The sequence below is a fragment of the Giraffa tippelskirchi genome, chromosome 13 (assembly GCF_054371585.1).
Source record: "Giraffa tippelskirchi isolate mGirTip1 chromosome 13, T2T-mGirTip1v1.2.pri, whole genome shotgun sequence".
Taxonomy (NCBI): domain Eukaryota; kingdom Metazoa; phylum Chordata; class Mammalia; order Artiodactyla; family Giraffidae; genus Giraffa; species Giraffa tippelskirchi.
In genome coordinates, this window is record NC_137287.1 from 119,148,183 (window position 1) to 119,174,456 (window position 26,274).

The following is a 26,274-nucleotide window of genomic DNA, read 5'->3' on the forward strand; positions in this document are numbered from 1 at the left end:
CTGCTGAATCCCAGCGCCTGGCATATGGGAGGCACCTTGTATTTGTTCAATGAATAAATGAACAAGATACTTGTTTAAAATGTCCAGTCTCCCCATTTGGCTATGGATATAATTAGTCCCTATTTTTCAAATCTCATCTTCCACTCCCCCCTTGCTCACTCCAGTCTAGCCACATTCTTTTAAAAACCCCAGGTATGTTCCTGCCTGAGGACCTTTGCGTTATTGTCTGGCCAGGAGGGTTTTTCCCACAGTTCTTTCCCCAACTGTCTCCATGTCCTTCTCCAGGTCTCAGCTCAAATGTCACCTGCTCAGAGAGGCCCTCCTTGAGCTGCCAAAGCAGCCTCACCCCGCTTGCCCAATGTAATCCCAAGTGGTTTGATTTTCTTTACAAATCACCATCTGAATGTCTGTGTGCATTTATGTTTATTGTCTCTCTCCCCAGGAAGTCAGATCCATCAGGGGAGGTCCTTGTTTGTTGGTTCATTTCCATGCCCAGTGTCCAGGCCAGAGCCTGGCATATACCCGGTGCCAGTAAACCTTTGCTGAAGGAATTCCTCAGTAGGGTTCTGCCTCCATGTCTCTGTCACCATGATCTCCTACATGAAAATTCCTCACGGAATCATGGCCCCCCTTCCAAAAGGGTCGGGACCAGATGTCAACACTGATTCACTGTCTCCTTACTTCCCCTCCCCCAGCCAATCAGGAAACAGGAGGCAGCCCAGGTTAAGTAGACTTGCTGCTTTGTTATAAATATATTATGTACATCCAAAACATGACATTAAAATATTACTCCGTGTTACAGAAAAGATATTAAGGCTTTCTATTATTTACATTAAACAAGCAAGCACCGTTAAAAAAAAAAAAATAACCGAAACAAAAAAGCCCCACTCTTCCTTCTCTGACATACCCTCAAGTCGGAGGGGACACCGTGTCCCTTTCCAATGACCAAGACCCTTTGCAGGGGCTGTGCCCTTTGAAGACATCCTCCGATTAGAAACGTCAGCTCTGGCTGGAATCACACAGGCAGATGGGGGAAGGGTCGGGGAGAACGGAGTCCAGACTCGATCAGGAAATTCTGGCTTCATCTGGCCGGCTGCCCCCAGACCCCCGCTGCACTTTGCTGCCTTTGGGTGGACAAGCTAGGCTGAAGGTGGTGACTGGGGCTGTCTGTCCACCCAGGCCTTCGGAGTCAAGTCTGCAGGGCCATAGCGGGGTGATGGTCCAGGGACACTCAGGTGTGCCTAGGGGCTCCTACACCCTCTGCGGGCAGACAGACAGGAACAGGTAAGATGACTCAGTGCCCCGATACTATCCACGCTGAAGGGCCACTCAGTGGGGCAAGGGGTGGTGGGAGTGTGGGGAGTTGGTGAGCTTGTCCTCAACCCAAGGGATGGCTGAAAGGGCGGGGCTCTTTTTTTTTTTGCAGAGTCAGGCTTGGCAGACAGAGCAGCTCAGGTGGCTGGGGAGGGGCCAAGGGAAAAAAAAATTTGAAAAGAAGGAAATGAAAAAAGTCAGTGGCTCAAGTATTGTGTCACAAGGGGGGGTGGGTTGGCTGGAGGTGCCCGGGCCCAGCCCAGGAGGTGTCCTCTCCAACTGGAGTGGCCAGCGCGAGGAGGCTGGAATTTGGCAGATGGCTTCAGTTTGGGGGAGCTGGGGAAGGTTGGCAACGAGGTGGTGGCCTGGAGGAGTTATTTGATCTTCTGTGCCCATTTCATGTCATCTGCCCGAGGCTTCTCGCCTGTCAGGGCCTGGATAATGTCCTCCAGGCGTCGCCAGAAGCCCATCTTCTCCAGAGGGTAGTTGAGCCAGCCTGCAGCAGAGACAGGGCAGGGAGGTGTGGGGAGGCGTTGAATGGGAGAGCAACAGTAAGAGCACAGAGAGAGACAGCTGGCCCTGCCTTGGGCAGCGGAGGAACTGTGAGTAGGTCTGCAGAGGGCAGGGGAAGAGGGCTGACCAAGAATCTGGGGATGGGGGCTTCCCATCAATGGGCTGAGGGGCTGCTCAGACATATCTTCATCCCTTCACTCACCTTCTTATTGAGCGCTTACTATATGCCAGACACGGAGGCAGTGTTTCTTATTATTTGGTGCTAATGCCACCTCTTCCAGGAAGTCTTGCCTGACTAGCACTTAGCAGCCCTCCAGGCCTGTCACATCACCCTTCCTTATTTCTTTACAGCCTTCATGATAACCTGTAAGCATCCTCATTAATTTGTCACTCCCTGTTTTGTGTTGGTTTTGATCTCCAGCTCCCAAACAGAACCCCATGTTCTTTCACTGTTGATCCTGTTGGATCCCAGGGCCTAGGATGATGCCTGGCATGGTAGGTGCTAAGTTTCTATTAAATAAGTCTATTAAATATTAAATAAGTATTTAATTATTAAATAAGTCTATTTATTTTTTTAATTTCTATTAAATAAGTCTCATAATCTTATTTAATCTGTATTACAGTCTCCCACCGGAACCTTGAACTAGGTATTATTATGAGTCCCATTTTCCACATGAGAAGACTGTCTTGGAGGGCAGTCTCCCAGTTAGTACCTGGCCAAACCAAGATTGATTCCAGCCCTGGCTGAACAATTAAATGATCTCCAGAACAGCTTAAATTCTACCCCTCCACCTGCTCCTAAAAAGCATGACTTGAGGATGTACAAAAAAATATTTTCTGTGGCTATCAGTTCTGCTTTCAGAAAGGCCAAAAAAAAAAAATTCAAAAGACCTGCAAAAACAAAAAAACCTTACAAAATACCTGACCAAACTAAATCAAAGCAAAACCCAACCCCTGCTCCCAAACCAGTAGGTGTAGCTTACTGAGTACCCGCTATGTGCCAGGCACCTTGCATCTACTGTCTGACCATTCACACCGCAGCCCTGGGAGAGGGTGTGTGAAGGAGTGGCTGTAGCCCCATCTTGTGAATGAGAAAACTGATAACCAGGGAGGCTTGTGAGCCTCTGAAAGTTACATACGGAGGAGCTGAAGGTTACCCAAGTTGGCCTGACCTAACAGCACCCGTGGTATACTTAACCTTAAAAAGATACCCACGGGCCCCGGAAAACCTGCTTGCCTCACCTTCTTGCCACTGGCTCATTGACTACCCACAGCATGTGGGCCTCTTGACTGCTCCCAGGGCACATGTTCTGGCCTCAGGGCCTTTGTATTTGCTGTTCCCTCTGCTTGGACTGATCTGTCCTTATTTATCCACAGGGGCCCTCTCACAGTTTTCAGATTTCTGATCTCCTTTATAAACAGCCACACCCCGCTCCCCCCGACTCTCTGCTTTTCACCATGCTCTGTCTGTCTCCACGGCATCTTTCACACCTGGACTTTGCCAGCTCTCCTATCCTTCTGGCCCTCACTCCACAAGCAGCTCCTCGCTGCTCCTGAAACAAACCAGGTGTGTGTGTTCCTGCCTCCCTCACCTATTGCTCCTGTTGCCTGGAGAGCTCTTCCTCTGGGTCTCATGACTCTCCCTCAGTTCAAATGCCACCTTCTCCAGGAGGCCTTCGCTGACCACCTCATTTAAAGGGGAAAGCTCCCTACTTCCCTCTGCCACCCTCTTCTGTGTTATTTTCCTCCTTGGCAGTAAGGACTGTCAGATGTAGTACTTATTGCCTGGAATGTCCCCTCTTAGAATGCTATAAAGGTAGAATTTTTGTGTTTTGTTTAGTGCCATGGCACATAGTAGGTGCTCAATAAATATTTGCTAGACGATGGGTGGTTGGAATCAAAACTCTACGAAGAGGGTGTGTGTGGGTCTGTCTTATTTATGGCTGTGTCCCTGGCACCTAGAAGGGTGCATGGCACATAGTAGGTGCCCAGAAATGCGTGTTCTGAGGGAAAGTTCCTCCAGGACTGCGCCGCCTCCCCCATGACCTCTGCCCCCGACCCTAAGGATGGAGTGGCAGTCGGAGTGGGGGCAGCCCATCCCCTGCTACCCTGTGAACGCACCCGTGGTGATGCAGAAGTAGGTCTCGTGGGGGGAGACGTGGTGGATGCGATGGTGTTTACGGGGCAGGATGACGTGCCAGTCCTGCAGGAAGACGACCCAGCGCGGCAGCCCGAAGTACGTGTGCGACCACTTGTGGATCTGGTTGGTGAAGGTGCTAAAGATGATCAGGCAGAAGACGAAGCACTCCCAGGGGTACAGCTGCTCCAGGACTTCTGCGGGGTGGGGAGAGGGTGGGTGCCCACAGGCCCCAAACAGCTGTCATGTAGGGTGGGGGCCCACTGCCAGCCTGGCCCTGACCCCTTGCCCCTGGGCAGCAAACTTCCTGGGACAGCAGGCACCCCTCCCACACGGCGTCCGGCAGGCTCAGACTCTCCTGTGGCCTCAGAAGTAGGCCAGAAGCAGAAGTAATGGTTAAGTATGTGGGCTCTGGAGTGAGGCAGGGCTGGTGCAGGCCCCTGCTCTGACATTTCTTCATTGTGTGAACTTGGGTCAGCGACTCTACCTCTTTGCATCTCAACTTCCTCATCAATGAAATGGGAATAAATCTTGGTCCGGATTCCCTAGAAGCAGAGCCTCGCTGAGACAAGGACTCCTGTGCACATGATTTATCTGACTGGGGAGGGGAATCTTCTGAAAAATACCCAAGGGAGTGAGGAAAGCAGGACAGGGCAGGGGAAGAGTTAAGCAAAGATAGGATAGGGGGAGTCTTGTCTCGGCCTGATCCTGGGGGATGGAGGGTGGATTCTGAAACGCTGATGACTCCACAGAGTTGGTCCCATTCAGAGGCAGGGGGGCTGGTCTTTCGTAGGCTTTTTGGGGAGCTCACAGCCGCTCAGAGCAGCGGGGAGAGGATGTGGTCAGATACCACACACACTCAGCCCATCTCCCCACGGGGGGCTGCTCTGAAGACCAGCAAGGTGTCAAGTTGTTAGAACAAGAGCTGGCTCAGAGGAAGGGCTCTTCCCTATCTTCCCCCACACTGAGGTCACTGAGGCTCAGAGAGGTGATGGGACTCACCTAGGGACAAGTTTCCTTCCCCAAACAGGCAGAGATCTGAACTCAGAACTGAGTTTGCAGGCTATCTATACTCTTTCCACTAAGCCCAGGCAGCAAGATCAGAAGCCCCCAGGCAGGTTAATTCAAATGAACAAGGTGTGTGGGCCGGCAGGTTAGGACTGCAGGGAGCAGTTGGGGACTGCGGCAAACTGGAGAGCGTGCATCTTGAGCAAGGGCGACCCCACAGCTCAGCTCCGGCCCAGTGCAGCCAAGGGGGAGCAAGGACCCAGGGTGGCCAGGTCGGACTGCTCAAGAGAAGCTGGAAACATAGATCTTTATGTCAAATATCCCAATTTTACATGAGGGCAACTAACTAAACTTTTGTAACACTGAGGGGCCAAATACCCACGCAAGCTTCGGAAGGCTCCTGGGAGGGGTGCGTGTGTGCGTGTCCCCGAGGGCTCCCTGGAGGTTCCCCCGCCACCAGCTGCATGCTTACCTGGGCTCCGTGTGCGGAACTTGTAGGCCATGTTTAACAGTGGCAGCAGCGTCAGCAGGCAGTTGTCCCCGTTGGTCTCGATGAAGTCGTGCCGGGTGATGGCTGTTGGGTCGATGTGATGCTCCCGGAACGGCCGGATGAAAGCCTAGGTGAGGCGAGGGGATGGGAGAGAGGATACGGCCGACCAGTCAGCCCGCGGCGGTCAGCCCCTCTCCCTGACTCCTGCACACACACTCCGTGCGGGAGCGCCTCCTGGTCTCCGGGACGCCGCCCCAGCATGGCACTACTGTGGGTCCCCCCGCAAGCCTTCGGGCTCTGGGTCTCGCAGCTTTAGCAGAAGCTGGGTGGAAATGACCTGGTGCGGACCTCCAGCTGGTACTGCCCCTCTGTGGGCCTCAGCCTCCGGACCCGGGCTATGGTGGCGGGGATGGAGACCATCTCCACCCTCCTCTCCTACCCTGAGGCAATGCAGGAGGCCCTTCACACTGACAGGCAGGACCCTTTATTTTTTTCCAGCACCCAATCCCTCCTTCAGGTAAGAGCCGCCCCTTCTTGGAGGCAGCTCCAATCAGGCTGCCTCCTCGAACCCGGTCCAGCCAATCAGAGCGTCCCATTCCTCTGGCCACAGTGACTGGCTGTGTGATGGCCACGTGACCCAAGCGAGGCCAATGGGGATGAGCCGTGGGACTTTGGTTCTAACTATGGGAAAGGGGGTGGTCTCTGGGGAGCGCTGAGCTGGGAGGACGGACCTTGAGGCAGTGGACGGCCATTCCGGCCACCTTACCAGGAGAAAGCCCACGTGAGAGTGGAGCCAGCGGAGAGGAAAGCAGAGACAGATGTGAAGAGGGACTGAGTCCAGAAAATATCGTCTGTTCGTCCTACTGGATCCAGCCATGCCCTAATTTGGCTTCTAAAATTTTTAGTACCCAAATCAGTACCTTTGTGTTTAACTGTGTACCAGATTTTCTAACACAATCAAAAACGTCTGACTGACACCAGATAAAGTTCAATGAAAACTAACAGTGTGGTGCAGCAGGGCAGGCAGAGAACAAGATGCGGTGTGGTCCCCAAACTCGAGGGTCCAGTGAGGTGGACACATATCAAAGTTCTCTGTCCCACGCCTGATGCTTTTGCTTCCAGGAAATCCCAGGGGATTCCTGGTCTAGTCTTGAAGGTGGGGGATGGGGCGCCTGGAACCATGGTTTCCATCTTACAGATAGGGAAACGGGATCAGAGAGGAAAGGGGACTCACCCCACGTCAGACAGCCCCACCGCCTCCTGGAGGAGACAGGCTGGGCTTCAGGGCTGGGTCAACATACGTACCTTCCCCACGATGGGCAGCTCCACGGAGCCCCAGGTGTCGGCTCCCCAGTGCACCAGGCCGGACAAGAAGTCAGCAAGGAGAGCCCCTGCCACTGCGGACAAGAGGAGGGTGAGCCGGAGGTGTGGGGGACGACAGCACATCCCTGCCCGCTCCCCACCCCAACTCAGGAGTGGCTCGCTCGCTCACTCGTTCACCTTAGGGTGTTCACATCTCTCCTTGGGACACTTTGCTCCCTGTGAATGGAGCCACAGTCTGTCCCTTTACTGGATCGTCCCCAGGGAGACGCGGGGCCTCACTTGCAGGTGAGCCTGGAAGAGTAAACTGGGCTCAGTTCACCCGGTCTTTCCCTGTTAGGAGCCGGCTGGCCCTTTCTCTCTGACCCACAGTCGCCCCGCTCTACTCCAGTGCTGCTGGTGATAGACGGCAAGGTCATTCTGGGGTTTGGTGTCAGGAAGGACCCAAGGTTCAGAGAGAAGCCACAGCCCTGCAACCCAGCTTTTACCAACAGTCAATGTGATCACTGGGCCCCCAGCAGCCTTTTCAGAACAGACTCCTCTGAGATCCCCCAAACCACATGCTCACTTGAGGGTTCAGTATAATCCAGAGAGTAAGTGATGTTATGTCTGGACTCATGCCAGCTGTCACTCGCCAGCTGTGTGACACTGGACATGTTCCTTAACCTCTCTGCGCCCCAGTCTCCTCTAGACGGATGAGAATAAGGAGGATTAAAAAAAAAAAAGAACATGGCAGCTACCGTTCATTGAATACTTTCTCAGTGCCAGATATGCTTGATCTTCACGAATTCTCACTATCTATTAGAAGTTGGTACCATCTTTATTTTTACTTCATAGAGGTGGAAACTGAGGCTTGGAGAATAAAACTAGCCTGAGGTCACACACATGGCAAGTGGCAGAGCTGGGCTCTTAAGCTACCTTGGGGTCCAAATATAACTCAGTAGGATGTACCACAACACTGTCCACACAGGGAAACCAAGGCAGAGTGGCCAGCCCGCTGCCCGAGGTGACACCCCAGCGCCACCCCCATTCTGCTCCCCACCGCCTGAGTCTTAGCCCTACTGGCATATTCCCCTTCCCTTACACCCCCTTACAAGCCTTTGGGTCTCTGTACTTGCTCTTCACCCTGCTGGAACATTCTTTCCCAAAATGTAACACAGCTCACTCCCTCACTTCCTTCAGATCTTTGCCTCAAAGGTCCCACAGGACAGCCAATCTAAAGCTGTAACCACCCCCATCTTCCAGCATTTCCTGCCTCTCTTCTCCAAGCACCTATCACCTTGGACTTCACTTCTGTTTACTGTCGTCCCTACAAAAACGTCAGCTCCACAAAGTCAGGAATTTTCATCTTTTGTTTATGGCTGCATCCCACTTCTTGGCACACAATATGGGTCGGTAAACATCTGCTGAATGAATCAATGGGAAGCGCTAAGTACAGTCTGTAGTGCAGAGGGAGCCCTCAATACTATTATCTTTGCTGTTGTCCAGTCATTTAGTCCATAAAGGTGGCATTCTGCAGGGACCTACTGTGTGCCCAGCGCTAGAGCCAAAGATGCATCGGCCATTGACTGAGCTCATGTCATTGGGACAGAGAGATAAGGGGCAGGGAGATTTCCCAGGTGGTACAGTGGAGAGCAATCTGCCTGCCAGTGCAGGGGACACAGGTTCGGTCCCTGGTCTGGGAAGATCCCGCATGTCACAGGGCAATGAAGCCTGGGCACCACACCAGAGAGTAGCCCCCGCTTGCCACAACTAGAGAAAGCCTGCGCACAACAGTGAGGACCCAGCGCAGTCAAAAATAAATTAAAAAAAAAAAAAGAAAGGACAGGGTGAGGAAGGGGTGACACTGCCTGGGGGGCTGCGCTGGGGAGGGGGAAGCCTTTCCAGGGCTCTAAGGCGGGTGCACAGGGCTGGGCAGTCGTGCTCCTCAGGGGCGGTGCCGGGAGGGCGGGCTGGGCTGGGGAAGGGGCTGGCGAAGGCTGGGAAGCCCAGGGCTTCTGCACTTGCTGTTCCTCTCTCTGGTGCTCCCCTTCCCTGAGACCCAAGTGGCTGGCTCCTCCTCAGTCTTTTAGCTCAGGGTAAACATCACGAAGCCCCTGGCTAAAGCCATCCTCCCAGGCACATCTCCTTGCTTTTCTTTTTTTCACAGCACTGGTCACCATCTGAGGGGACAGCCTCATTTATTTCCCCCACTTATCGGATGAGGAAAGGGGCTCAGGGAGGTTGAACCACCTCCCTGAGTGGTGGACATGGTTTGAGAAGAGGTTAGCCTACCAGTCTTCAAAACCAGCACCCTTTCATGCCCTAAAACTGTGCCTCAGTAGGTCCAGGGGCATTAATAGAGCTCCTATTGCATACTACAGGGTGCTGTGTACACACTGCCTTGTGTCTACCACGAAGGACTAGGCACTGTGGCCAAGCTAAGGGGGAGCTAGATCAAGAGTTGGAGGCACTGCTGTGTGACCCTGGGCAAACTCCATGCCCACTCTAGGCCTCAGCATCTTCACTTTGACAGCAAAGGGTCCGTGGAGGTGCCTTTTGAGCCCCCGTCCCGTCAGCCTGAACTAACAGTGACTCAGGAGAACACAGCCCTCCAGCAGGCTCCCTCATGGCCCCTAGTTTTCCTCCTCACCCTTGTTCCATGCAACTGCCAATCTGCTTCCCATAATGACACATTGGTTTTGCCAATTCTGGAACTTCACATAAATGGATCCTTATGGGATGTGCTTTTTTGGGTCTAGTTTCCTTCACTAGCATAATGCTTCTAGAGGCATCCATGTGGTTGTCTCAGGAGTTCATCCTTTTCATTGCCAAATAGTATTCCATCATCTGGATGTACTGCAGTACATTTATCCATTTTGCTGGTGGACAACTAGGCTGTTTCCAGGTTGGGGCTGGAATGACTGGGCTCCTGTGAACTTTCATTCACAAGCCTGTGTGAGGACATATGCCCTCCTCTTCTTTGGATAAAGACGTCAGCTGTCTACCTACCTGGCCGTCTACCCACCCATTTGCTTATTTATTTTTACTTGGTATTTATTGAGCACTTATAGTTACCAGGCCCTGTGCCAGCACCTTAAATGTTTTATCTCTCTTAATCCCTAAACTGTACCAAGGCCAGTCCTAAGCCGGTTACAGATCTCATCTCCTTAATCGTCCTAAGCACTTAATCCTTACAGATGATGTGTGCGTGCTGTGCTGTCCCTTCAGTCATGTCCGACTCTGCGACCCCATGGACTGTAGCCTGCCAGGCTCCTCTGTCCATGGGATTCTCCAGGCAAGGATACTGGAGTGGGCTGCCGTGCCCTCCTCCAGGAAATCTTCCCAGCTCAGGGATCGAACCCGTGTCTCTTATGTCGCCTGCATTGGCAGGCAGGTTCTTTACCACTAGTGCCACCTGAGAAACTCCTTACAGATGATGATGATGATGATGAAAACAATATTAGAAAAATGTTTTGTAATCACAGTTAACACGAGGGTGCTCCCTGTGTGCTGGGTCCTTTGTCAAAGGTGTTAAAAAAGTGTATCATTGGGTGTATAAATCCCCACAGATTAAACACGCTGTGCAGTGACTTCTCTCCAAGGGGAATAACAATACGAAAGGGAGGGGGTGAGAGGAACTTGAAAGAAACCTGACAAACACCACTTGAGCCTGGTGGTCAAGGTCAACGTCACTGTGGTAAGTCATGCTGATAGCATACATCCTTGCTGTAGATGGTGATGAAAATGGCACTCGGCCTCTGGGCTCTTCCTCCCCAAGGCACACAGCCCACTAAGAAAAACACTAGGCAAATCCCAGCGGACGAGCATCCCACAAGATACCAGCACTCCTCCAAACTGTCCAGGTCACTGAAAACAAGGAAGATCCAAGAAACTCACAGCTCAGGAACCTCAAGGGACATGACAGCTAAATGTGATGTGGGATCGTGGATGGGATCCTGGGATAGAAAAAGGGCAGTAACTAAAAATTAAGGACATCCGTATATGCTGCTACATTTAAAATGGATGACCAACGAGGACCTACTGCACAGCACAGGGAACTCTGTTCAGTAAGTGGTAGCCTGGATGGGAGGGGGGTTTAGGGGAGGATGATACGTATGGCTGAGCCACTCCACTGTGCACCTGAAACTATCACAACGTTGTCAACTGGCTCTCCTCCAGTACAAAACAAAAAGTTACGACACAACCAACCAAACAAAAAAACCCGACAGACCACATAGTTTAGGGTTCCATTTACGTGAGATAGCCAAAATATGAGAATCTACTGATACAGAAAGGAGATCAGTTAGGACTTAATGGCTAAGAGTTATAGGGTTTCTTTGCAGGGTGATGAAAGTCCTAAAATTGACTGTGGTGATGATTAAGTAACTTGGTAAATTTACTAAAAACTACTGAATTGTGCACTTTGTATAGGTGAATGCGATACTGTGTGAATGATATGATGATAAAGCTGTTACCCCCCAAAAATTGTAAAAACTGAAAAAAACTTAAGGACTTCTGAATAAACTATGGACTTTACTTCATAATAATGTATGCATATTGGTGCATTCATGGTAACACACTATGACACTAATATGAGGTGTTACTAATAAGGGGGAACTGGGGCCAGGGCTTATACGTGAACTTGCTGTACCATCTGCTCATTTCCTGTAAATCTAAAGCTATCCAGAAAACAAAGTCCATTAAAAAAAAGTGTATTATCTCACTTCATGTCCACTGTGATAGGCCCCACCACATCCCACTTGCCAGAGGAAGAAATGAGACCTGGAGGGTAAGGAGCGATCAGGGCTGCTGGTTGGTGGCCAGAGACCAGAGAGAGGGCTGTTCATGATGATGCTGAGCCTTCACGTCCAGGTCTGAGACAGGAACGGTATTTATGTCGCTTAAGTACCATCAGCTAATAACTGGCGAATGCAGACCCTAAGGGCTTCCCAGGTGACGCAGTGGTAAAGAATCCACCTGCCAGTGCGGGAGACACAAGAGACGCAGGTTCCATCCCTGGGGCGGATAGGTCCCCTGGAGAAGGAAACGGCAACCCACTCCAGCATTCTTGCCTGGGAAATCCTATGGACAGAGCAGCCTGGTGGGCTGCATTCCACGGGGTTGAAAAAAGTCAGACACAAAGGAGTGAGCACGCAGTGCAGGTCCTGGGGACACAGTACGTGGTCCCCAAACGCAGCCACTGTCAGCCGTTAAATATCGTTCCCCGCTCGGAGCCTCCGCGGTGTCATCTGTCCAGTGACCAGCCCCTGGCCTTTTCTGGATGCCCAGCAGGGAGGGACGTGGGCTTTACGGAGATGCCAGGAATTATTTTTGGAGAGAGTCCTCCCCCCACCTCCAGGAGGAAATGGCTCTGTGAGCTATGGGCCGTGGCCGTTTCCAGAGCAGCGAGTCCAGGCCTCCAGGCCTGCTGCCCGAGTCCTCTTTAACAGGAGCAGGGCTGGCAGAGGCGGCCACATAGAAGCTTCTTTGTCCCAGGGCTGGTGTCAGCGCCTGGTGGCTGGCTCACCCTGGGGGCGGCCTGAGCCTGGTCACCACCCTGCCTGCAGGACACAGGGCCAGGCTAGGAGACCACGATGACTCACTCCAGCTACCCTGACTCACCCCAAGACCCTGAGACAGCCCCCCGGGGCCTCCATTTCCCCACAGGCCACGTGCTGGGACTTCTCTGCCCCACCCACCCTGAGGCCTGGTGTGGAGACAGGGCTGAGACAGAAGCAGACACTGCTCAGGGCTGGTCCCTATGGTGTGTTGTGTGTGTTTAGTCGCTCAGTTGTGTCCGACCCTCGGTGACCCCATGGACTGACTGTAGACCACCAGGCTCCTCTGTCCACGGGATTTTCCAGGTAAGAATACTCGAGTGCGTTGCCATTTCCTCCTCCAGGGATTGAACCTGTGTCCCCTGCATTGCAGGTGAATTCTTTCCCTGCTGAACCATCAAGGAAGCCCTGGTCCGTCCGGTCCTGGGGCCAAATACTGTCTTTACCACCTTTCAGCTCAAATCCAGCGGAAACTCCTCCAGGAGACTCCTGACCCATGAGGCCAGCCATGACCCGAGGCCCTGTGACTGCTGACTCATTGCTGACCTCTGCACTCACTGTGCCTTCCGCCTGGAACGCCGCCCTCCTTTGTCGGCCAGAAATTTCTACTCCTTCGGGCCCCAGCTCACCATCCCCCACATTTTCCCTCCACTTTCCCCAAGTCCAGCAAACCGCTCAGGGCTCCCGCGGCCATTCCTGGGTCACTCATCCGCTGCGGCCAAACTGTCCTTGTGCGGGCCGCTCAAGACCTCCAGGTGGACAAATCCGACGGTCCCCTCGTGGCCCCGTCTTGCTGCTGTGCGTGGTGGCTGCTCCTCGCTGACCCCCAAGTCTTCTGAAACACCGTCTCATCTAGGTCTGTGCGACCCCACCCAGCTCCCCATCATGCCTCTTGGCTGGCTCTTCTTCCTGTTCCCACCCTGGGGGGTCTCAGGCCTCTTCTCTGTTCACACAAAGCACCACCGGGGGCCCTCCACCAGCATCTGGGCTTCAAACAGCGTCTCTCCTTCCGGGACACCCAGATTTCCACACCCAGATTTCTGGGTCCGGTTTCCTGCTGGAGGCCTTCTGGCGGCCGGCGGGCAGCACCCCAGGCGGCTCCTTTCTGGCGGCTTCTCCACCTCCCTCCTGGCTGTTGGCGGTCCCTTCCCTCAGGCCACCGACCCCTCTCCCTCTCACCGCCATGGCCAACCTGTCAGCACCTTCTGGCAGCTCACCCTTCACAGCGCACCGGGCTCTGATGACTTCTCACCACCGCCGCTGCCCTTCTGGGGTCTGGGCCACCACCTTCACCTCCCCGCCCCAGCCCTCCCCGTCCCCACCCACCCTCCCTGCTGCATCAGATGATGTCGGCTCCAAGGGGAAAAGGTCAGTTTTCATTCCAATCCCAAAGAAAGGCAATGCCAAAGAATGCTCAAACTACTGCACAATTGCAGTCATCTCACGCGCTAGTAAAGTAATGCTCAAAATTCTCCAAGACAGGCTTCAGCAATACGTGAACTGTGAACTTCCAGATGTTCAAGCTGGTTTTAGAAAAGGCAGAGGAACCAGAGATCAAATTGCCAACATCCGCTGGATCATCGAAAAAGCAAGAGAATGCCAGAAAAATATCTATTTCTGCTTTATTGACTACGCCAAAGCCTTTGGCTGTGTGGATCACAACATTTGACTGTGTGGATCACAACAAATTGTGGAAAATTCTTCAAAAGATGGGAATACCAGACCACTTGACCTGCCTCCTGAGAAATCTATATGCAGGTCAAGAAGCAACAGTTAGAACTGGACATGGAACAACAGACTGGTTCCAAATAGGAAAAGGAGTACGTCAAGGCTGTATATTGTCACCCTGCTTATTTAACTTATATGCAGATACATCATGAGAAACGCTGGGTGAAGCACAAGCTGGAATCAAGATTGCCGGGAGAAATATCAATAACCTCAGATATGCGGATGACACCACCCTTATGGCAGAAAGTGAAGAAGAACTAAAGAGTCTCTTGATGAAAGTGAAAGAGGAGAATGAAAAAGTTGGCTTAAAACTCAACATTCAGAAAACTAAGATCATGGCATCCGGTCCCATCACTTCATGACAAATAGATGGGGAAACAGTGGAAACAGAGGTAGACTTTATTTTTGGGGGCTCCAAAATCACTGCTGATGGTGATTACAGCCATGAAATTAAAAGACGCTTGCTCCTTGGAAGAAAAGTTATGACCAACCTAGACAGCATATTAAAAAGCAGAGGCATTATTTGACTGACAAAGGTCCATCTAGTCAAGGCTATGGTTTTTCCAGTAGTCATGTCTGAATGTGAGAACTGGACTATAAAGAAAGCTGAGCGTCAAAGAATTGATGCTTTTGAACTGTGGTGTTGGAGAAGACTCTTGAGAGTCCCTTGGACTGCAAGGAGATCCAACCAGTCCATCCTAAAGGAGATCAGTCCTGAATATTCATTGGAAGGACTGATGCTGAAGCTGAAACTCCAATACTTTGGCCACCTGATGCGAAGAATTGACTCCTTGGAAAGGACCCTGATGATGAGAAAGATTAAGGGTGGGAGGAGAAAGGGATGACAGAGGATGAGATGGTTGGATGGGATCACCGACTCAATGGACATGAGTTTGAGTAAGCTCTGGGAGTTGGTGATGGGCAGGGAGGCCTGGCGTGCTGCAATTCATGGGGTTGCAAAGAGTCGGACACGACTGAGCAACTGAACTGAACTGAACTGGCTCCAAGGGGACAATCGCCAGTGGCTTCTCACGGCTTGTAGAATAAAACTCCAAGTTCAGACCATGGCCTTTAAAGCCCTGCATGGCTGGTCCCCACGGGTCTCTGAGCAGCCCCCAACTACTTTTCCTTTGGTCATTTTCTCCAGCCACACTGGCCTCCCTTCTCTTCTCCAAGCATGTGGGGCTCACCCCAGACTCTGCCTGGAATACCCCAGAGAGAACCACTTGCCCAGCTCCCTCACTGCCTTCAGGTCTCTGTGCAAATGTCACTTTTCCAGAGAGACCTTCCCTGACCTCTTACCTCTCGTGTTCCCTGCCAGTTTCCTCCGATCTTGACTTTGCCACCCAGGATGGCATCATCTATCTGTATTTATTAACTGGGCACCTTTTCAAGGCTTCTGGATCTTTGGCTTTCTGGGGCCTGCCAGGGGCACCAGAACCCCTGGGAGATAGCAGCAGCTAGGGGTGGCTTCTGTAGGCTGGCACAGTGCCCTTCCTTCCAGCGTGTCAACACAGAAATCAGGGTGGCTACTTAAATCGACCAGGAATTGTGCAAACACTGCTATCAGGGGATTGTCGGCTGTTATCAGCCCAGAGGCAAAGGTGTTTAGTGGAAGAGCTTGGCTGATAAGCAGGTGAGAAATCTCCTGACCCCAGGGCTGGAAGATCTGGCTCCAGTCAGGGGAAGGAGGTGGTGACCTATCCGGGATACCCAACCTCTTGGCTCACTCAACCCACACCTGGGGCTCTAGTGCTACGGGTCCTTCGCCCAGACTGGGCCCACTGCCGAGGACATGCTCTCCCTCCTAGTGGAGGCCATACAGTCCCTAGTCAGGGAGTCTGTGGTTTAGGAGCTGGACAGGTCTGGATACACCATCCCAGACCCTTGCTGCCTGAGGGAGGCCCAACAGGCAAACCACCCGGGTCCCAGAGCACATGATCGAAACTTTCTTGCTTGGTTGCCACCTACAGTTCAAAGAGCCCAGCCTGGGGCTTGGCACGTGGTGGTGTTTGCTGTTGTGTAGTCATTCAGTCGTGTCTGACTCTAGCAACCTCACGGACGGCAGCCCGCCAGGCTCCTCTGTCCATGGCATTTCCCAGGCAAGAACATAGGAGTGGGTTGCCATTTCCTCCTGCAGGGGATCTTCCAGACCCAGGAATCGTACCCGCACCTCTTAGGTCTCCTGCATTGGCAGGCAGGTTCTTTACCACTAGCGCCACGTGGGAAGCCCTTGGCACGCAGTAGTCTTGGGAAATATCCACAGTCAAAGTGGCCACTGAGAGGCAAGGTCTGAGCCCCCGGGAGGGGAATGTTGGGCGGTGCCCCCTCCCTACCTCTACCCAGCCGCTGGCCCTCTCAGCAGGGATGCATCTGGCCCTCACAGTGGCCCCAGCCAGCAGGTACTATGAGCAGCCTCACTTTACAGATGTGGCTGAGAGGCTCAGAGGTATAACAACACTTGCCCAAAGCCACAGAGCCCGGGAGTGGCAGAGCTGATGTGAGTCCAGGACTGTAGCGGTCTGCTTGTGATCACCCCAGATGGGGTGTTGGGGCTCACACTGTTGACATCCCTGCCCTTGAATGTGCTGCTCCGAGGCAGAGAGGCCGGGGGTGCAGGTTCTTCTCATCCCTGGACAGAAGGGCCATGTCTGGCTCCTGTGGGCAGGGCCCGGCTCCTCAGCACTAATGGGTTACCCTCTACCCTTCCAGCTGGTCCAGCCCCCCGCAGCCATGCCCACTCCTACTGCAGACCCAGATGGCTCAATTAGGAGGCCCGAGTGCTACTGGCCTGGGCAGCCAGGATGTTTTCAATGAGACTGTGGAAGCTGAACACTTGGGGCCGGCCGGCTGGACCAAGGGCACAGCGGCCACTGAGCCTGGGGTCGGGGGATGGACAAGCTCTGGAGTTAGAGGGGAGAGTGGAGGGGCAGAGTGCGGACAGGAAGGAATGAAGTCACTCCAAGACCTAGGCGTGGAGACACTGAATTAGAAACTGTCGTGCTCTCCGTTTCGAGGGGTGACTCCGGTTGGTCCCCGCTCTGAGGCTCGGTCTCCTGCTCTGGATAACGATGCCAACGATGGCAGTGCCCATCGCCCAGGCTGTGGATGCGTGAGGACTGACCAATGGAAACCACTTGGCAGGCACTGATGCGTGCTGCTGCTAAGTTGCTTCAGTTGTGTCCGACTCTGTGCGACCCCATAGATGGCAGTCCACCAGGCTCGCCGTCCCTGGGATTCTCCAGGCAAGAACACTGGAGTGGGTTGCCATTTCCTTCTCCAATGCAGGAAAGTGGAAAGTGAAAGTGAAGTCGCTCAGTCGTGTCTGACTCTTCGCGACCCCGTGGACTGCAACCTACCAGGCTCCTCTGTCCATGGGATTTTCCAGGCAAGAGTACTGGATTGGGGTGCCATTGCCTTCTCCACCGATGCGTGCAGCTCGTCCATTCATTCCCTCACTGATTCAGTGAGTATTTACAGAGCACCCACTGTGTGAGGCATTGCGCGTGGGGACACAGCAGCAAACACGCACAAGTCCCAGCTCTCAGGGAGCAGATATGAGAGTTGGGGAGGCAGGGAACAAAGAAACAGAATGTACGACAGAGTGGGGTGCGGGGTACACAGCAGGGCTGCTGTTGCTGAGGGAGGAGCTCCCTGAGTGGGACGAGGCAGTGAACCACGCAGGGCTCCATGGGACGAGTTCAGGCTCAGGAAGAGCATGTGCAAAGGCCCTGAGCTAGCGGCATGTCTGACAGCGCCCGGGGAGGCACAGTGAGGAGGCCGGTGTGGCGGAAGCAGGGTGAGCCGACGGGAGGAGGGATGGGGGCCAGGCCATGCCGAGGAGCTGGTGTTCTGTTCTAAGTAGACCAGGAACAACAGGCCAGAGGTGTGACCTTGTGGGGGATCTGATGGGATCCTCCTGGCTGCCTGTGGACAGTGGACAGTGGAGGGCTGAGGAAGAGGTGGGGAGGCCACAGAGGAGGCGTCTGCCACTGTCCAGGCTGGAGGATGGTGCTGGACCAGGGAGGGGACGGTGGATTTCGATACAACTCGAAAGCAGAGCCAGGAGACTCGCTGATGGTGTGGGTGTGGAGTGACAGACAGGAGGGACTGAGGGTGACGCCCAGGTCTCTGGGCCAAGCAAGGACACAGCTGCCACCTGTGTGCGATGGGAGACAGGGTCCCCACAGCCTGTGTCCCACTCCTGTGCACGCACGTACACACACACGGGTGTGTGAGTCGCCATCAGAGTGGCACAGACACTAGGTAGGTCCCTGGCCCCTGGGGAAAGCGAGGCAGGCAGCGGGGCTGCGGCCACTCACCCACGCCCAGGATCACGAGGGGCGTTTGCTCCCAGCGGGCCAACAGCAGGAGGTGGACCACGTTGTGGGCGATGAGGCTGAAGCACAGGACCACGCAGCACCACTCCTGGAAGCGCTTGCCTGCAAGAAGGGGCGAGAGGTTGAGTGCAGGGATCACGGATCAGAGCCAGGCGGGGCCGGTCCCAGGAGGGGCTCTCTGACTGTGTTCCATGAGTCTGCAGTGCAGACCACAGGCTGAATGCAGGGACGGGCCCGCCCATTTCACAGAGAGTGTCACTGAGGCCCAGAGAATGGGACAGGTCTGTCCAAGGTCATAGACTCCGGGCCGGCTGTGTTAAACCAAGCCCTTCTGAGCACAGGCCTGCTGCCCACGAGGCTGGCCTTACATGTGCCAAGTCTTTGGCAGACAGAACCAGAATGCTGGTCTCGTGGGCCCCTTCGGGCTCTCTCTGGAGACCCCTGAAGGAATTTTAACGAGCTTCTTTAATTCTCATTAACCCATCACCTGCCCCTTCTGTTAGGCAATTATTTGAAAGTGCTACAAACAGCTTTTAATTATGCATGCTCAGACCCTGCCCCACGTCCATCAGCGGGGCCTCCAGGCAATGAGTCAGGAATTCAGGAGAAACCAGCCACGGTTATCACTTCCAGGTCTCCAGCCACAGGGCTGATGAGAGGGTCTCAAGCTCTTAGCATGGCCAGGGGCTGGACAGGTGGTTTGAAGCAGGGAGCTGGGCTGGGTGGGGACAGTGTGACACTGTGGCACATGTGCCCTTCCTGGCACTGACTGGCTGACTACTGCCAGGACAGGGAGTGTGGTCCCAGGGAGGTCAGACCCTCTAATTCTCAAGAGGAGCCAGAAATCAGGATGTGGGTGTGAAACCATGTCTACAATTTTGGCACGTATTTTTAATATCCTATGGGCTGGGACGGGCTGATCCACTCAACTGCAGCTTTGCTGAACATATTGAAACGTTGAGAATAACTTCAGTGTCCACTGCCTGGGGAATCAGATAAGTTAATTTGGTTTACAGTGTCTCTGTTGCCAGGCAAAAAGCCTGGGTGACTGTTCCTATGTGGCTGACGGAGGAACTGGACATTCAGGACAAACTGGTAAGTGCAAACAGCAAAGTGCCAAACATCCGTTTACGTAAAAAAAAGAGAGAATAAACAAACAACTGTAGAGTTAAGACTGTCTTTTCGCCTCCTTTTGAATTTAAAATTTATGAATGCAATATTTCAGCAAAAATCTCATAAATTAAAATTTAAAAAAGCAAAAGGAAATAAAAACACCGTATGGATGACACAGCATGTGACAGGGCCCCCAGGAACACTGTTTTCTCAGGCAGCTGGTCTCAAGGACAAATCTCTTGCAAATCTCTCCGTGGAACCTCCACCTCCAGGAAGCCACCCATGATTTCTCCTTTAATGCCTGGGATCCCTGACCATGGGGCCCATCATGAGAAACTGCCTGTATAACGTCCATCCTCCTCTCCCCAAATGTCAACTCAGGAGGCCTAGGACCATGCCTGCCTTGCACAGCAGGGCCCTGGCACACGATGGTGCTTAATAAATGCTTGTGGAATAACAAATTCCTAACCACAATCCTAGAGGAAAACTGCCAGGCTTTGCCTCTGGGCACCCTTCACTGAAGTGCTGCATGACACGGAACGGGCTGAGAGAGAGAACGGGCCTTGTCTGGGCTGCACAGAGCAGACTGCGCTCTGAGCCAGAGCCAGAACTTCCGCCCTGCTCAGAGTGGGCAAAGGACACGCCCAGGGTCGCATCTGTCGTACAGCCGAGGACCTTGGGGCCCAGAAAGGGCCAGGATCCTCCAGGCCTCACACGGCAGCAGGTGCAAAAGCCCCTCGCCGCCCGCTCCACAGTCAGGGGCTGCTTCTTTGGCACCACGGGGCCCTGCCACCCCAGTGGCCCCCACCTGGGGTCACCATGGGGGGACTCTGAAGGTCCTTCCCTTTTGTGGCTCTGGTCTGTGGCCAGGACGAGGGGCTCAGAAGCAGGAAGCCGGCAGGGCCAGTGGTCAGGGATGGGAGATTCCTCAGTATGATCTGCCACCCCCCAGCCTACAGCGACAGCAATGAGATTAAATGACAGGAACAATAGCCAGGCCAATCTGGGGCAGGGTACAGCGTGCAGCCCACTCCAGAGACTGTAGACCCGCTCCCTCTGTCTTATCTTATTTATCTATCTATGGCTTCACTTCAGTCTTTCCCACCATCAGGGTCTTTTCTAAGCATAAGATGGTTGGATGGCTTCACATCACTAACTCAATGGATCTGAGTTTGAGCAAGCTCTTGGGAGGTGGCGAAGGACAGGGAAGCCTGGGGTGCTGCAGTCCGTGGGGTCACAAAGAGTCAGAGACGACTGAGCGACTGAACAACAAATGGCTGCACTGGGTCTTCCTGGTGACACACAGGCTTTCTCTGGTTGTGGGGTGCAGGCTTCGCTGCCCTGTGGCATGTGGGATCTTCCCGGAGCAGGGATCGAACCCATGTCCCCCGCACTGGCAGGCAGATTCTTAACCACTGTAATACCAGGGAAGTCTCTCCCTCTGACAGATTTTGCTCTTAGTTTAAAAAAAAAAAAAGGAGCTACACTAAAAAAAAAACAACACCCCCCCCCCCCCAAATTCCTATTTTCCTGCTTCCTTTAAGAACACAGGCTCTGGCTACCCCAGGTCTGAGCCCCCCTCAGATGGGGGAAGAGCTCCTGGCTCACCCCAGCTCTCTCTCCTCCCTGAGGCCTCATCCTGGGGGGGCTTCCCCTGGTGGTAGGCCTGGCCAGGCCCCTGCAGTCACCTGGTTTTTCAAACCTGAGGCACAGTCTTTCATTAAAGTCTCAGTGCCTCGAGAGAGGAACTGTGTGATCCCACTTCCTGGATGAGGAAACTGAGGCTCAGCAGGTAAAAACCAAGACCTGGATTTGGATCCTGTGCCTGTAAGTGGGACACCTTGGCCTGGATGTTTAGGGCTGTCATTCCAAAGGTAGCCCAACTCTCTCCCCTTGCCAAGGACAACATCCCGAAATCTGAATATCTTCCCATCTAAACTGTCTCTCTAGGCTCTGGGATCTGGAGTCTTCTGCAGAAAAAGTGCTTCAACTATGACCCAGAAAAAACACATCTATTAAACAAGCATTCACAGAACACGTCTTACATGCCAGGGAGGATCCCAGCCAGCCCGGCCTGCCGTACACCAAGAGCTGGGGGCTATCTGCCCTGACCTTCAGAGGGGGAGACTATGCCTGGAGAGATGAGGTGTCTGAAGTCCCCCGAGAGTCACCAAAGTAAGCATGGACCATCAGCCAGGCCGGGACCGCACGGTCACGGGGTCTAAATGGTGATGGGCAGACTGAGGCCGGGGAGGGGAAGGCCCTTCCTCCGGACAGAAGGGCTCGGGCCACCTCTGGCACAGTGCTGGGCCTTGTTTCCCTGAGCCAGCCTCCGGTCTGACCATGATCAGGGCCAAGGGACCGTGGTGATGCCTGCTGGCCTAGGGGGGCCGAACTGGCGTGTGGTGGCTGTGCAGGGCTGGCAGGGGCGGGGCGGGGGCACCTCTGCTTTCCTGGGGACAGGTCACAGCCGGAGGCCTGGCACCAGGCCCCGCCTCTTCTGGTTTCAGTCAGACGAGCCCTGGAACCTGCACTTAAGATGGGTCTGGGGCCACTAGGAGACCCTCGGCCTCAGGTAGGTGGGGGGACAGGAGGTAGGGAGGAGGCAGGGCCCAGAGAGACACGGAGGAAGAGAGACAGGCAGATGGGAGAGAACGGCATCAGAGACACAGAGAGTGGAGATACAGGGAGAAGAGGAGGAAAGAGAGACAGGGGTCTCTATACACGGAGACGGAGGAAATGAGTGTGGCCAGAGAGAGGGAGAGACCAAGACACGGACACAGAACAAGAGCGACTGTGGAGACATAAACCTGGGCCAGGAGTGTGGCGGACCAGCCTGGCCAGGAAAGGGGCCTCCGGAGGCCCTCTGGGGGACAGAGCCCAGCTCAGCTCCAGGACGGCAGGCCAGGACCCCCACACAGCACCGGACACCCTTCACCTCGCCCCCCACCCAGGCTGAGCACCTGTGTCCCACAGGCCAGGGGTGGGAGGTGAACAGGGGCTCCGGGGACCCACCAAGATCCACCCCTGGAGCCAGCGAATCCACACAGCCAGAGGTCAGCTGGTACCTGCCAGGAAGCTGGACACCCGCCTCGCCTCCGGGTGTGCCCGTGAGGCTGGGGGAGGCCTGCCCAGCCCGCCCACCCTTCACAAAGGCTGCACCTGGCAGAGGGTCTGCAAAACCCAAACTTGGGTCCTCTATGGCTCCCGGGCCCCAGGCGCGCCCTCGAGGTAGACTCTCAGGGTCCAGGGGATCGGGCTGAGGCTCTTCACCTAAGGTGCCCTGATCAGACCCCTCACGGCTCTCAGCTGACACTAGGCCCACAGTGTCTGCCGCCAGCCCTGCGGGTACACTGCCCTGCCACCCTGGAACACGGGCCCCCTCCCGCACCCCCACCCTGGGCGGGCTCACCCCCACAGTGAAGATTCGGAACACGGAACCCAGAACGCCCCCGAACAGTGTTCAGGTTCTGGCCCTGCTAACTGTCTGTGTGACCGTGATCATCACTCTTCGCTAAGCCTCAGGGAAGGTCTTAAAGACGGACAGGGTGCAGGTACTCCAGGCCAGCCAAACATACAGTGTCCCTAGCCAGGCTGACTGTCCCCTCTGGTGGGCAGAAGCAAGCCGAGTCCCAGGCAGGACAAGCGCTGGGAAGAACACGTGTTGGGGGTGGGCTATGAGGAAGCTATGGGGGTCTCGGTTTCCTCCCCTATAAAATGGAGTTAATACCAGGATACCCTGAGACAACTGTAGGGAGGCTGAAATGAGAGCGTAGGAAGGAAACGCCCAGCACACAGTCAGGGACCAATAAATGTCAACTATGTTAACTGCCTGATTATTGCTGCCAGCTGTCACGGTACCAACCTACCTCTGGTCCCGTGAACCTCAGGAATTCAGTCCCGGAACCCAGAACCCTTCCTGACTCTGCCCTGGGTCCCTCTGCTCCAGCCCACAGGCCACCTCGGTCTCCTGCAAACACTTCAGGCTTGCTCCTAACCTCAGGGCCTCTGCACTTGTTATGTCTGTGTCCCTGGTCTGGACCAATCCTTCCTCAAATATCTTCAGGCGCCCCTCCCTTCTGGTCTTGGTTCAAATGTCACCTGCTCGGGGAGGCCTTAACTGCCCCCCCTAAAATGTGACTGTCCCCAACTTCTCCCTTTTCGGCTATTTGTTCCGCAGCACTTGCCACCACTGGGCAAGTAAGCTATTTCCCTTATTTACTGGGTTTTTGAAAGCCCAACTCTGTTTTCCCTGTTTTGTTCACCACTCTTCCCCTAAGGCCTAGAACAGGGACTGGGACAAGAGTCCCAGTGCTCAATATGTATTCAGCCTGGTCCCTTGCTTTATAGGCCAGGCCCAGAGAGATGGAGGTGCTTCCCCAAGGTCAAGGGACAGAGGCAGGCAGAGCGAGGCCTATGGAATTTAGAGAAGCCAGTCTCTTTCTGCTTCACTCCCCCTCTCCAAGCACTCCCCTTGCCCCACCCAAACTCCAAGTCGGGAGGGAGACAAGGCCTCTGATTGCAGGTTTGGGGCACCAGGAGACTATTTGCACTCTTAAATCCCCGAGGGGCTGTCCTTCAGACGGTGAGGGGCACTTGGGGAAACCAGAACTGGACAAAGATGTAATCGCGGTGGGATGAGAAGTGGGGGTCCACAGGGAAGGCTCAGAACACCCTTATGATTTCAAGGTCTGTAGGGTTTACTCAAGTGGGTGGAGCTGGACACCAAAGGAGGAGGCCTCTGAATCTTACCCTGTATTTCCAGGTGGTGAGCCGGAGGACCACAGAGATGAGGCAGCATACCCCCCAAGACTCACAGGAAAGGTCAGGCTATTGCATTAATAACAGAGATTGCCCATTGTATGCCAGGCACGGCACAAAATGGATGATCTCATTTCCCCTTCCCAGTGACACTAAGGAACAGATAAGCTTTATCATGTACCCATTTTAGAGGCGAGGAAACTGAGGCTCAGAGAGGGCCAGCACCTTGGCCCAGGTCACAAAGTTAAGAAGCAGAGTCAGGATGCTAAGTCCAGGCTGCCCCAGGGAGCACAGGAGGTTTTAGGTCCATAAGCTGAGTGCTGGGAGAACAGGTTGAAAAAACCATGGCAGCATGGGCCAGGTGCCCAAGTTAGGTATGGAAAAAAAAAAACAAAACCAGACTCAGAACGTGAAACTGCAAATCCAGAAAGGCCTCTGGAGATCTAGGACTCAACGAGAAAGCAAATGGCCCAAGGTCACACAGACAGCTATGGCAGGGATGGTATGCAAACCCGGGCCAGTCAGGGCAGAAAGCCAGAGGTGGTGGCCGACTCATTCTCACCCCAGGCAAGTGCTATCTATGCAAGGTGTCCCCCTCCCCCTGCCCTGGGCAAAAGGAAAGATGAATGTTTGACAAATAAAGCTGGATGCACTGGCTACACCAAGGCATAGGAGCCTCCCAGTCACCTGACTCTGTGGAGTTCTCCAAGGCAATTCCTTAACCCCTGGGGACACTTGGCTCTGCTGGGGCCTGGCAGTGAGATTCGTGAGGCTCAAGTGGAAGTCAGAGAAGGGGGTGGAGGTCGGTGCTTGCTGGAGCAGAAACGGTAGGCCCAGCAGAAAGACACTGGGACCTTGTCCTGGGGGCAGAAGCAGAGCAAGGGTCTCTAAGTTTGTGGTCTGGTCTGTGGACACCCCCAAGTCCTTATGGAGGAGGTTAATATAAACATCTACACGGGGGAGAGGAAATGGCTGGGACTGGGGCCTAAATTTTGAGAGAAAGCTTAAACTGGAAGGTGCACAGGGAGGGCCCTCACCACCCAGAATTTCAAAATACAGGGTGAGAGTTAATTCGGGGGGTGCGAGGGGAGGGATGAGGGTCTGTAAACTGAAACTGGAAGTCTAGGATGGGGCTTTGGAGGAAGGGCGTCTGGGGCACTGGGTAGCTGGGGCCCCGAGCTGAGGTTCCCCGAGCAGACCTGATATGCCCAGATTTGTGGGGTGAAGTCACTACAGTCCAGGGCCCCGGCAGGGGCGCAGATAGGGCCCTAGGGTGTGAAATCTGTATCTGGGGAACCTGGGATAGGGTGTGACTCTTAGGGGGCGGGGCAGTGCATGTCGCTGAGGGGGGGTGCCTTCGGCTTGGGATCCTGGCGTGGTGGGTCCCCAAGACTAGGGTCTCTTTACAGCCGCGGGGACCCCGGGCTAGGAATGGGATCCGACAGCGTGATTGGAGCTGTCCGTAGCCTGAGGAGTTGATATGGCAGCTCCTTGATCCGGAGGGGCTGTCTTTGCATCCAGAAAGCCCCGTGGCCGGGGTTCTGGTTTGCGCTTGAAAGGGGCGCTGGGGTGGGGTCCCGAGACTTAGGGGCGCTACTTGCAAGTTAGGAGCCGCGGCTGGTGCTCTGCTTCGGGGCCTGAGGCTGGGGCTCCGATCCAGGGGACCTGGGATCGCAGCCCCGCAGCCCAGGCTGGCTGGTGACTGCGGGCCGGGAGGGGGGCCCCGAGGTCCTACCTGGGGAGTAGAGCGCGGCCAGCTCGCGGGCTCCGGCGTGCTGCGCGCCCCAGCGCCGGCAGGACGCCGCCTCATCGTCTTCGAGCTCCGGCTGCTGGCCCGGCCCGTCTTCGGCGCCCGCCATGGCCCCTCGTCAGGCCGGACCGGTGCGCTCCGCTGGCGGCGGCGGCGGCGGCGGCGGCAGGGCGGCGGCGGCGGCAGGGCCGCGGAACCGCGGCGAGATCACGCCGCCCAATGACTGCCCGGCCCGGGGCGCGGCCGCGGCGCCGGCGGGG

General features: G+C 54.6%; 1 protein-coding gene and 2 long non-coding RNA genes across 4 annotated transcripts in view; 2 read left to right on the top strand and 1 right to left on the bottom strand.

Annotated features, from left to right (window-relative positions):
• Positions 1-723: 723 nt before the first annotated feature.
• PEDS1 (plasmanylethanolamine desaturase 1) lies at positions 724-26,239 on the bottom strand. 2 transcript variants are annotated; one of them, XM_081560273.1, is made up of 6 exons: positions 26,000-26,239; positions 18,373-18,492; positions 6,777-6,859; positions 5,445-5,589; positions 3,949-4,161; positions 724-1,810 (listed from the first exon to the last, which is right to left on the bottom strand). In XM_081560273.1, the coding sequence occupies exons 1-6, from the start codon at positions 26,121-26,123 to the stop codon at positions 1,689-1,691; spliced, it is 807 nt and encodes a 268-aa protein (XP_081416399.1). In that variant the 5' UTR covers positions 26,124-26,239; the 3' UTR covers positions 724-1,688. The 2 variants fall into 2 exon arrangements, with proteins under 2 accessions (XP_081416399.1, XP_081416398.1); XM_081560272.1 differs by having other exon boundaries at positions 6,768-6,859.
• On the top strand, positions 12,122-15,116 carry LOC145533224 (uncharacterized). The gene is made up of 2 exons (XR_014073923.1): positions 12,122-12,628; positions 12,779-15,116. It is a non-coding gene; the product is annotated as an uncharacterized LOC145533224 (long non-coding RNA).
• The window catches only part of LOC145533225 (uncharacterized), a 45,184-nt gene continuing 41,904 nt past the window's right edge, over positions 22,995-26,274 (top strand). Inside the window, exons 1-2 of the long non-coding RNA XR_014073924.1 lie at positions 22,995-23,057; positions 24,269-24,327. This is a non-coding gene — a long non-coding RNA (uncharacterized LOC145533225). The remainder of the gene's footprint in view (positions 23,058-24,268; positions 24,328-26,274) is intronic.